This window comes from Melospiza melodia, chromosome 3, assembly GCF_035770615.1.
Source record: "Melospiza melodia melodia isolate bMelMel2 chromosome 3, bMelMel2.pri, whole genome shotgun sequence".
Classification (NCBI taxonomy): Eukaryota; Metazoa; Chordata; class Aves; order Passeriformes; family Passerellidae; genus Melospiza; species Melospiza melodia.
In genome coordinates this window covers 2,608,203-2,620,238 of record NC_086196.1, presented here as the reverse complement: position 1 = coordinate 2,620,238, position 12,036 = coordinate 2,608,203, and the positions used below count along the sequence as shown (strand labels likewise).

Genomic DNA, 12,036 nt, shown 5'->3' with positions numbered 1-12,036 from the left:
AGGGTTGTTTTTCTTATTGCATTCATTATTTCTTTATGAGCACATGGAAAATTATGCTATACTGAAGCAGAGGAGTAATAGGGTCATTGACCTCTTTCACTATAAAAGAGGACAATACCATGTGCTCTGTCAGGAGAAGTACCTAATTTATTCCTTTTCTGTGAACAAGTCACTTACATTATTATTATAAATTGCTACATAATTTATTACATTAAAAGTGTGAAATTATTCACCAGCAACAATTTGGGAAAATGTCCAGTATGTAATTAGGAAAAAGAGTTAAAATGTGTCTGTGCGGTTCCTGTGTGGTATTCTTTTAATGGTTTAAAGTCAAGGAAGAACAAAAACTCAGCTCCCTGCTACCTACACCAACATGGCTGAGCTGAAACCAAAGCAGTGATACCCATGGCACAGGTGATGAGCTGCATTCTGGGAAAATGACTTCATTATTGCAGTGTCTGCTCTGTCAGGAAAAGGATTAAAATTGGTGAGCAGAAACCAGAGTTAAGTGTACAAGCATCTAAGTACCCCTAAGATAAAAAGAAAATTGACACACAGTAAAGAGAAGTATTATATAATTGACTATTAACACTTTGCAGTTGTTTTTTCAAAGCAAGCCTTGAAATGACCACTATGGCCACCCTCACAGTTCTTGTTCAGACACAGCCATGTCAGCTTTGGAACATCACAGGAAGACATCAGGGACTTGGATTCCTCTGCTGGCACACCAGAACAATCAGATTAACTGTTGGTATAAAGGCAAGCAGGACATGCCTGTTCACAAAGAGTGTTTGATGTCGCATGCAAACATCACCAGATGACTGCATAAATAGTTTCAAAGTGTCTAATGTGGCAAAGTCCATATATATGGATATAACACATAACATCAGCTGTAAACAATTGTTTGCCTTGTGCATTGCTAAATGAAATATACCCTCCCGTTTCAACTATGTATTATATATCTAAAACATGATATTTCTGATCTGCAGCTCTTACACTTGTTCAAAAGCATATCAGAATCTTAAATCTAGGTAATGAGATTACTGCTGATTCATGATATCTTTTTGTACTAATCTTCCCCTCTCCAAATAGTTTAGTTCCTAATTTTGCCATACTGCTGTCATTACTTGCTCTCAATTTACTGGAACAGATACTGAGTATCTTACTGCTGCTCTTTGCTTCTCACTCTTTCTGGGCATGCCTTGCACTTGGTTCACTTTCTTTTCCGGCCAATCTTCGGCACCACCTAGTGTCTGACTTGTTGTTTGTTCTGTAAAGGGAATTATTTCAAACAGCATAAAGTAGCATTACAATGGAAGTGCATTTAGCAGTTAGGGAAAATAACATGATTAGTCTTTTTCTGTAGCAACACCTTCAGTTTTAGCTAGGATGAGAAGATTAGTATCTGATGATGACAAAAGCCTTAGAAGACAAAATTTAGAAACTTCTAACACAGTATAAGAACCTAATGACTCAGTTATGCAAACTACCTAACTGAATACCTCAATTACTCTGAGAGGATATTCTAGGGAAGAAACTATGTCTAATAAAATCCAGTTATAAAATGCAGGAGGAAAATGTGTAATGAAATTTGTGATAAATTCTAGAAGGATAAAATTATTTTCATTGTTTTAATGTAGTCGCAGAACCTAAGGGCTTCCTATTATATCTGTACACACAACTCTGGTTAATTCTGCAAGCTGTGGCACCTACTGACTTGCAAAGGCAGCACACCTGGCTTATGGCAAAACAGAAAGTGCAGACAGAACAGTCCTGAAATGTAAGTAACTGGAAAATTAGGTACAAAAATAAGCTATTGCTGTTGTTCCCTAATGCTTCACTGAAGCCATCTGTACTGGTTTTGGCTGATGATGCCAACGTAACTTAGATCAGTTACAAGGTGTTTATATAACGTGAGTTATAAGATATCAGTATAAGCTAAATCATGACTTTCTATATATCAGTGTAACCTGATATATTGATATAACCTGATATCAGTCTAAGCTGAATCATGACTTTTTATATATCTATATAACCTGATACTTATATAACCTGAATCATAACTTTACACAATGTAAGGGCTAGTATATGGTTAGTTAGTTGCTTAATTTTGAATCGACAAAAAGAGAAGAAAAAACTTGCCAGGTGGATAGCCATAGAGATGGATAAATACAGTACTAATGAGAAATTGGCAAGTGCAAAGCCAATTAGCCACAAGACAAAGATTTTAGTCCGGTTAAGACCTGACAGACCAAGAAACACCATAACTGTGCATTCTCTGAAGACAAAGTTGAAAAGTTCAGATGCAAGCAGACCTTCATCAAAGACCCCTGACAACCCCCAAGTTGAGGAGATGCAAGCACAGTGCAAAAGAACCATCTAATAACCATGAGATCATACTATGTAAATTAGTTCTGGCACATATGTGATGATGTTGTAGTGACATAGTGATACCAACTTATGATGTTGTAGTGACTAGTGATAGCAACACTTACTGACTGTATAAATATACCACAGCACAGACAAGGGTGGGTGAGTTAGGTGGAGATATCCCGCTCACCACCAGTGCTGCAATAAACAAATACTGCTCTATAAACATCAGTCTATGGGGATTTATTTCCAGCTTATCTTTCAGGCATCTCTGAGATAGTTAATTTTCATAGTAGCTTGTAGGGTGCTGCATTTTGCATTTGTGACCAAAACAGTATTGGAAACATTGGGATGCTTTAGCTAATGCTGAATAGGTCTTGCATAGCATCAAGACCTTTTCTGCTTCTCATGCTGCCCTGACAGTGAGCAGGCTGGGGGTGCATAGGAAACTGTCAGGGCATAAAGCTGGAACAGCTGGTACAGCTGACCCCAGCTGACCAAAGGGATATCCCAGACCATATAATGTTCTCAGCAATAAAAAAATTGGAGAAAGAGGGGACATTTGGAGTTATGGTGTTTTTCTTCCCGAGTCACCATTGCGAATGACGAAGCCCATCTTTTTGGAAATGGCTAAACACATGCCTGCCAATGGGAAATAGTAAACAAATTCTTTATTTTTCATGATATTTATTTCAACCCCTGATCTTTCTCACTTTTACCCTTCTGATTCTCTCCCCCATCCTGCTAGAGGCAGGAGAAAGTAAGTGGCTGTGTGGGCTTAGTTGCTTCAGGAGTTAAACCAGGCCACAGATTAAATATTCCCTTCACATCAACAAACACTTCAGGGTCACAATTCTTCAACTGAGTCCAGGTAACAGACCTCTCAAAACCTACCGAGAATTTCCACTGGCATTCTGTATGGAAACAAAGTTTTTGTTTCTTTCTGCATGCCATCTTTCTGGGTGTGTTTTTTCACAAAAGAAACAAAAGGCCCAGGATGGAGGTATGTCTGCCACACTAGCAAGCCCGTTGCATCCTGATTAGAACAAGCAGCACTACTAGAAGGATCCAACGACTTCCACATCCACTTCTGGCTATAAGGGAACATCTGGCAAAAAGTAAAAGCTGAGGGATTATGTCTGTCCAAGCCTCCAGCTGTTTTCAGCTCAGGCCGTTTCCCAAACCTGATGCAGCCTGCTACTTCAGTAGTCATGGATTACATTCTCTGTGAAGCACCTGCTCAGGCTTCCCCGAGATCTGCGTACACTCTGTATTTGCAGCAGCCTTTGCTGACTGCTCCTGTGCCTGGACAAATGATGCCCCCAGCTGCTTCCAGCTGAGGTCCTGTCACTTTCCTGTAGTGGCTCGAAGGTGCTCACTCAGAATCACTGAATCAATTGGGTTGTAAAAGTCCTCTGAGATCGAGTCCATCCTATGAGCAAACACCATGGCACCAAGTGCCACGTCCAGTCTTTCCTTAAACACCACCTCCCTGGGCAGCCCATTCCTATACCTAATCATCCTTGTGAAGAAATTCCTTCTCATGTCCAGCCTAAACCTCCCTTGGGGCAGCTTATGACTGTTCTCTTGTTCCACTGCTGGTTGCCTGAGAGAAGAGGCCGAACCCCAGCTGGCTGCAGCCCTCCCTCAGCCAGCAATAGAGAGCGATAAGGTTCCCCCTGAGCCTCATTTTCTCCGTGCTAAAAACCCCCAGCTCCGTCAGGCGCGCTCCAGCTCTGTGCCCCGCTCTGCACAAAGAGGAGGAGCCTGTAGCAGTCGGTGACCGCCTCCCCTCCGAGCCTACCCCCTTCCCAGGCTGAGGAGCCCCGGGTTACGCTGCCCTCTTCCCGGCCGGGCACCACCCCCGGTCCCGGAGCCCCGGAAGCGGAAGCGGCTCCCGGCGCTCCGTGTGCGGCGGCGGCCGAGGCGGAGCCGGGTCTGAATGGAGGCGCCGCGGGCTTGGGGCCGCTGAGCGCCCCGGGGCCGCCCGCACCCCGCGCCCCCTCCCCGCCTCCCTCCCTCCCCCCCGGGGCCGCCCGGGCCCCGCCATGTCCTACAACAAGATCCCGCCGCGCTGGCTCCACTGCCCCAGGAGGGGACAGCCCGTGGCAGGTGAGCGCCCGGCCCAGCCCGGCCCTGCCCGGCCGTGGGGCGGCAGCGGCCCCGGCCCCTTCCCCTGCGGCGCTCCGCTGCCCGCCCGTCCCGCTCCTTCTCATTGCCGGGGGCCGCCGCGGCCCCTCGCACTCTGTCCGTCTGTCCTGCCCAGAGCTCTTTGTCCCGGGGCTCCGGCTGTGCAGTGTTCCACCCCGAGCTCCAGGCCGGTGTTTGTCCCGGACTGACTCCCGCTGGGTGGCTGTTCTCCTTAAAGCAGCGCTTTGCGTTCAGCGCCCGGCTGCCCTGCCTTCGGCCTGTGCCCCGTGTGACACGGACTGGCCCCGGGCTCGTCCCGAGGTGCGGGGGTGCGGGCCCTCTCCTGCCCCCCGCAGCCGCAGTGCTGGGCTCTCGCTTTGCCCTGCTTCAGTTTCGAGCTGAAACTTTTCCTGTCTGTCACATCCGATGAGAGATGTGACAGCCAGGCATGCAGAAGGTGCTGTACTAAGTTGATGAGAGGCTTGGAGGATTTTTCTTAGGAGGAAAAGCTAAGAGAACTGAGCTTGTTCAGCCTCGAGATGAGGTGACCGAGAGGGGATCTCATTAATGTGTATAAATATCTAAAGGGAGGGTGTCAGGAAGACGGAACCAGGCTCTTCTCAGTGATGCCAAGCAGTAGGACGAGAGGCAAGAGGCAGAAGCTGATGGTTACCTGAACATGAGGAAGAGCTTCTTTACTGTGCAGGTGACTGAGCTGAAACAGATTGCCCTGAGAGATTGTTGGGTCTCCCTTCCTGGAGATACTCAAGAGCCATCTGGATGCAGTCCTGGATGCTGTTGGATGACTCTTGTTGATCAGGGAGGTTGGACCAGATGACCTCCTGTGATCCCCTCCACCCTGACCAGTGTTGTGATACCAGTTCTCTGTGCAGCCTCTTCCATGTTTTATTCTCTTTTTCCTGAATGCTCTGAAGTCTTGTCAGTGTCAGTTTGTCATTCTGCCGACTGACAGTGCTCCTCCAGTCACCAATGTGCTCCTGAGTTCTTTAGCTGGAAAATGAGTTAGAGTGTAACACTCCAGTGTCACACTTGTGTTTCAGGCTTGGTCAGTGGTTGCTGTCTGCTGGGATATTCTTGCCCATAACGCACTGTCTTGGTTGTTACTCAGTATCTAGTCTACTGGCATGTAGTGGCAGTGAATTCAGTATCATCTAGATGCACATTGTTGGTTGTGTGTTAGCTGTCATACTGACTTCAGGTGAATGTTTCCTCTGCTGCCTGGTAGTAGATAAAGTAAACAAACATCTGTCTTTTCAGTTTTCTCAAGTTCTTCTTTTCTTTATAATGCAAGCAGTTCCAGCCTCCAGTTATATTTTATTTCTCCAATATTTTCTAGTTTTCACTCCTTTTATATCCCTCTCTGTGATGATGTAAAGGTATGTTTTCAAAACACAACACGTGCTACTCAGTGTGTTATTTAAACTGGCACTGCACCATAATTTACTTAATAGTTGCAACTCCTGTGTTTTCTGTCCCACATTTCCACATCATCTTACATTTTTGGGTGGCAGCTGCTTGTGGAATGGAAGACAGTGATGACTATATTTAGAACCTGGTGAGACATCTCAGTTGGTTTAATCCTCAGTAGTCATCAATGTGCGTTATTTGGCATTTGTCAGTATTTAATATCAGTTGTTAATTTTGTGGATTACTGGTTTCCGTCAATTTCCTTATACTTCTCTGGACTTGGCACTGTTAAATAACAGTATTGTAGGATTGCTCATGTCCATTATCTCTTTCTCCTGATCGTGGCCATAAGCATTACTTTGTGTCTAATGAGAGAGATTTGATAGCCTAAGCCTTTGAGCACGACAAAAACAGACTAATGATTCTTTATTCTATGTCTTTCTTCTCAGCAAGTTCTTGATCTCTGTTAGTTGTGGCTTTTGTTTGTCTGTCTTTTGAGCCATGGTTTCTCAGAAATAGCAACCTAGAGTAAGCAGGAATGAGGGTCATCAGTGTGTCATCTGCTGTGCCATCACTGCTTGTGTGTTTTTTTATTCAGGAACTGCAAGGTAATTCTTTTCTATTCCATGCAACCATGCACAGGAAGTTAATGCACAGTAAAAAAACTGCAAGTGCTTGGCTCATTTCTTTGTGTGCTTTATCAGGATGTGTTCTTGTTCACCTGATTTTTAGTTTTTTAGTGTGAACAACTTACCAAAAGTAATGGTATGCCATCAGTCTTCTTCCCTTTTTTGCTGTTTTACATTCAAAGTCATCTTGCAGTTTTATGGGAGATGATTTTTAGGGTTTAATTGATGTTGGTACTATCTCCCAGATACGTTACATTCTAGTTTTAGTGTTTAAATCAGATTCCTAAGCACCTGCATGCAACTTTATTTCCATCTGATAGTGTATAAGCAGTAGTATTGCTAAGCAAGTTTTGCGTGGCTTCTGTGGACTCACATTCATTGAGTGTTTGATTGTGGTGCTCTTGTCTCATGCTTGTGGCATCTAGAATTTCTAGATGACCTCAAGACAAGTACTAATGAGGCCTGAAACCCTGCTGTTGGTGAGATTGAGTTCATTCAGATTAACAGGGCTCTTTACCCTGGACAACGTGAATTCATCTATGTCTCCCATTATTTTCCTGTTCACATCTTTAAATATTGGTAGTTTTCTGCCACTTTCTGGTTTTATCCCCAGAATTGCACATTTTCACATTTGTTGCATTGCAGTAGAACTTCAGTCATTTTGATGACAAGAGCTTTCTCTGAATGCTTAGATCTGAAGTGATGAGGTTGCTTCAGCCTTACTGCCTCGGCAGCACCATCTCAGCAGGTATCTGCTTTTCACGAGCACTGAAAACCCATTCTCTTGGCAATTTTGCCGTGACAAGTGCTAGCAAGATACGGAAGAAAAGGCATGAGAAGTGTCTCAGCAGTGTTTTCCAGCTTCCTTCAAGTGATGCATATTAGTAAATGCTGTTCTAGACACACGTGTAGCATGCAGAACTATGGGATATTATGGAAAGCATCCACATTGCATGAGAAAGCACCTTAAATAAGAGTAACGCTTCTGGTTCAGGAAGTTTCTGAGCTATGACTTGTTGTAGCTGGGGAGAATAATCTGGATGATGGATTGTCATTGTTTCACTTTCTTTCCTAGTTGTCTGTTATTGGCCTGTGTTGGTGATGACATGTAGGTGAAATGGGGTCTTTGACCCAGCATAGTTCTCTGGAATCAGAAAACTGTTACTTTGTAGAGGTATTGGTGTTTTTCAAATTGTGGATTTTACCATTTAATTTTATTCCCTTAACCTCAGACTTTACCCAATCTAGCCTTCCTAATCAATGCTCAATCTAAACATACCATGGTCATACATAATCATGTATGTCATGTTTTGAGTTGATAGCTTCATGTCACAGAAAATCATGCTAAATTAAGAGTATTTTTTCACTGGTATCTCTAGAATTTAGATTTGAAGATAAAAAAAAGTGACAAAGTTAGAGCATGTACATGGAGAAAATGTGATGGCTTACATTGTTCACTTTGATTTCCCTCAGACATATCTGCTTGATATCCGTGCTCTGATATACTTGGCTCTTATTTTTAGGATTTTTACCTGTTTTTCAGCCTAAAGAAATACCATCTGTTAGACAGGTAACTAATTTGGAAAATGGTTTCTAGTAGCCACTTTCCAGAACTATTTGAAAAATTTGATCATAATTGTGGAAGTAGGTAATAATCTGTTGTCAGGGTTCCAGTAACATTTTGAAGTTAATTTGGAAATTCTGTTGAGGAGTTACAATTAGTGTCATGATGTAGTTGAGGTGGCTTGGGATGCTTTGATGTTCATGTAAAGTGTCACTTTGTTACTATTGGATCACCTAATTCAGCAAATGATTTTTTAATCTTCAAAAACTTATGCATGGAGGCTTGAGTTGAGTTGCAATCAGGTGTTACTGCCTCGCTTCTTCAGCACAAAATGTAAGGCAGAACTGTAGGAGAGACACTAGCTACTGCCTCCTTTATACTTGTCCATATTACTCAAAAAGTTTAAAAATCTTTTTAGAATTCAAGCTTAGATTTTCAGTAGCTTGATGATGCTTAATGAGAGGCTTGTATGCATGTGGGGAAGAAGTTTTTTCAAGCATCTGTACAAAAACCAAATTGCAGATTTTCCAGGTAGAAGAAAAGAAACTGGAATTTACAGAAGCTGAGCACCTAAATACTTCCAAACATCTGTATTTCAGCTTTGAAAGTCACAGTGAATGGGCTCTATATGAAATATTCATCACTTCCACAGGTGTCTGTAGGTATTCAAATGCTGCAGGGGATGCTGACTAGACTACTTTGTCTTTTTCAACTCTTTTTTCCCAGCATCTTGTAAAGGATGGTGGTTTTCTTTTGTAACCATTGACTCTTCTGTAGTGCAGCTCCTATCCTTGAGTGCATGGGTTGAGAAAGCTTAGTTAGATTCTTCATGTTCTATAATGAATGAGTAGATATGTCTGTATGGATGTGACAAGTGGCAAAGGCAAAAAACTGTCAAGCACGATGTTGTTTTGCAAAAATTATGGTGATGGTAGATTTTTGTGTTTAGATCATGTAAATCTAGAATTCTCATAATCAGTCTGTACAGAGGAGTATTGCAAGTTAAAGTGGAAGGGCTAATAGAGGCTGAATGGTAGTGTTGAAGGTGACAGGGAACACATAGAAGCAGGAAAATTAGATAGAAACGAGGAAATGGTGGGGAGGTTTCCAACCCAACAGCCTTTACCAGGGTGGATGGAGGGTGTGTAATTTGGGATGAAAAGGCAAAGGGCAATAAAGTGAAATTTTTGTAGCAGTCATGTAAGTTGAAGTGACTACAATTTATTGCCATTTAGCATGATGTTGATTGTAGGACAGAATAACTCTCCTTTTAGCTGTAAATTTTGGAAGAGTCTCAGGGGAAAAGTGAGGCTGTTTCTCATGTTGCTCACTAACATCTAACCTGAGCTTTGTAATTTCCACATCTGTCTGTCTTCTCTGGTTTCTAATGTCTATTTCATGAAAGGTAGATGCTTATTTGAGACTACATAGAGTGTTGCTAAATTTTTTTTTGCAGGGATCCTTACTGTATATTTGCAGGTAATCAGAACTGATGTTTACATGATTGGATGACAAACTATTATTTCTAAATGCTGTTTTAATGTTTTCAATTGTACTGAGTTTAAATTTTCTGTATTCTGTTGTGCTGTAGCTGTCCCAACTTAAATCACACAAAAAGTTAGCTAAAAATGTTTAATTGCTCTGTTTCAGATGAACTGACCTGTATTTCCTTTAAACATGTAAACTTACTGATGAAATCTGAGAACTCATAACTAAAAAATATTCCAATTTGCTGTTGACAGTACTATTTCTGCAATTATTTATTATTGAAGGTGAATGTGTAAAACTGCTCACCATGTTGGCTTGAAATGCTAGGTTGTAACTGTACATATACATAAAATACTGCAAAATTTTATTATCTTTCATAGGGAAGTTTTTACCTTTGAAGACAATGTTAGGACCAAGATATGATGAACAGGTTGCTGAAGAAAATCGTTTTCACCCAAGTATGTTATCCAACTACTTAAAGAGTCTGAAGGTAAGGTTAAATTTTCTAATAGTTGAAACATTGCGCTCATTATTAATATTTACTGAAGTGTTGCTTTTCAGATCTAAGGAAAAAGTTGTTGATAGCTTTGTTTGGAACAGCTGTGCAGAAATTTTTTGTTTGTTTGTTTACATTTCCAGGTCTCTGCAATTAATAGATTTTCGGAAGTGTTTTCTTACAGGTTAGAATTCTTGAGTAGGTCCCCCAGCTGTTCCTTCATGAGCCTTGTTGCTCTTCTCTGTTCACCCTCCAGCCCCTCAATGTCCTTTCTGAAGTGAGGGGCCCAGAACTGAGCACAGCACTCGAGGTGTGGCCTCACCAGTGCTGAGTGCAGGGAGGTGATCACTGCCTGCTCCTGCTGGCCACGCTATTGCTGCTGCAGGCCAGGTGCCATTGGCCTTCTTGGCCACCTGGGCAGCAGAGTGTGGGCTGACACTGAGCCTCTCAAGCCACTCCTTCCCCTGCCTGTAGCACTGCCCGGGGCTGCCCTGACAGGACTCTGCAGCTGCCTTATTAAACGTTGTAGCATCCACCGCTACAGGCTTGTGGTTCTGGCTCCCTTCTTCATCCTCTGTTCTGCCCATTTCTGTCTGTGTTCCCCAGTTTGCATGTTCTGCACTGTAGCACAACTGTGATAATAGAGGTGGGGAGCAGGACCTTTCCAGCCTTTCATGTAGGTCTCTGTGGTGTTGTGGCCAGTCCGGTGCATTTCCCCATATGGGAAATGGGATTTTGAGCCTGCTAGGCAAAGAAAGATCTACCACCTAATTAATTGAACGGGTTATTAAACTTTCTGTTGAAGTTTAGTGCCATTTGTTTTGATTGTGTCTATGACATGAATCATGCAAGTGCTGTTTTTTCTGTGGGTCTTTTCATTATTTTTTGCTGTTGATCGAGGTTAAATAAATTCTGAATTTGTTTGACAATATCAGACCTGAAATACCAGAAGAATTAGGTGACTAAAAGATGGGGATCCTCATTTTATTAATCTTATTTAGGCATAGGTATGAAGTAGATGGTGAACTACTCAGTGTAGCAGTGGTAGGAGTAGCTGTGCAGTAATGTGATGAGAAAGTATGATCAGTGAAGCATATGTGCCTGTTCTCAGTGCTTGAACTGGTAAGATTTTTCTTGTTAGAGTTCTTGCATCTGTGCTTTTATGATCCACTCTAATCACAGAAGATCAAACAGAACTCTCTGTGAATAAATTGGCAAGAATCCCGAGGTTCAAAGTATTTCCTAAAGGATTAAAACCAAACGAGGTTAAACGTTGATACCAAAAAATGGATATAGTTTATTTAACAGTAAAAGAAACAAAGAGAAGGAAATAGAAAAAAGAGGTGGGTGGGGCACAGAAAGAGTGACAGGGACAGGTTAAATAGAAACCATGGGTCCCAATGACATCTTGCTGCTCCCCTCCATCTGGTCGTCTTGGTGGGGAGGGTCCTTCACCACAAAGTATAGAATCCAGTGGATTAATATATGTTTGGGTCAGGTGGGAATGCCCGGGTGCCTCCCCTGGTAAGGGGAAGGTTGTCACTGTCCCTTGCAAGGCTCTGTGACAGTTGCATCATTTTGCAGCAAGGCTCTGTGTCAGTTGCATCATTTTGCATTACATACAGTGCTCTGGTGCAGGGTCTGGGGTTGTTCAGGGGGCCTTTGATGGACCATGAGACCCCCTCTGCTGTCCTTCAGGTGAATATCCTGTAGATGTGGTGTTCCTGGGCTGGGGTCCCCACAGCTGCTCTGTGTAGGGTGTTCACTGCTTCTGCTAAAGGAGGCTAAACACCCAAACCCTCTCCTCCTCCTGGGCTGGGGGAGAGTCTGTGCAGACCTGGCAGCAGATAAGCCTGGGGCTGTGGCTCCACCCCAAAGCTGCTGGGCTTAATTCTCCTGTGGAAGTATTCTTTTCCCCCAGCCCAGACGTG

At 42.9% G+C, this 12,036-nt stretch overlaps 1 protein-coding gene across 1 annotated transcript in view; it reads left to right on the top strand.

The window, feature by feature from the left end:
- The first annotated feature begins 4,390 nt into the window (after nucleotides 1-4,390).
- Nucleotides 4,391-12,036, top strand: part of RNGTT (RNA guanylyltransferase and 5'-phosphatase) — a 169,364-nt gene continuing 161,718 nt past the window's right edge. The window contains exons 1-2 of the mRNA XM_063150641.1: nucleotides 4,391-4,482; nucleotides 9,990-10,099. Coding sequence (XP_063006711.1) covers nucleotides 4,419-4,482; nucleotides 9,990-10,099 — 174 coding nt within the window. The 5' untranslated portion in view covers nucleotides 4,391-4,418. The remainder of the gene's footprint in view (nucleotides 4,483-9,989; nucleotides 10,100-12,036) is intronic.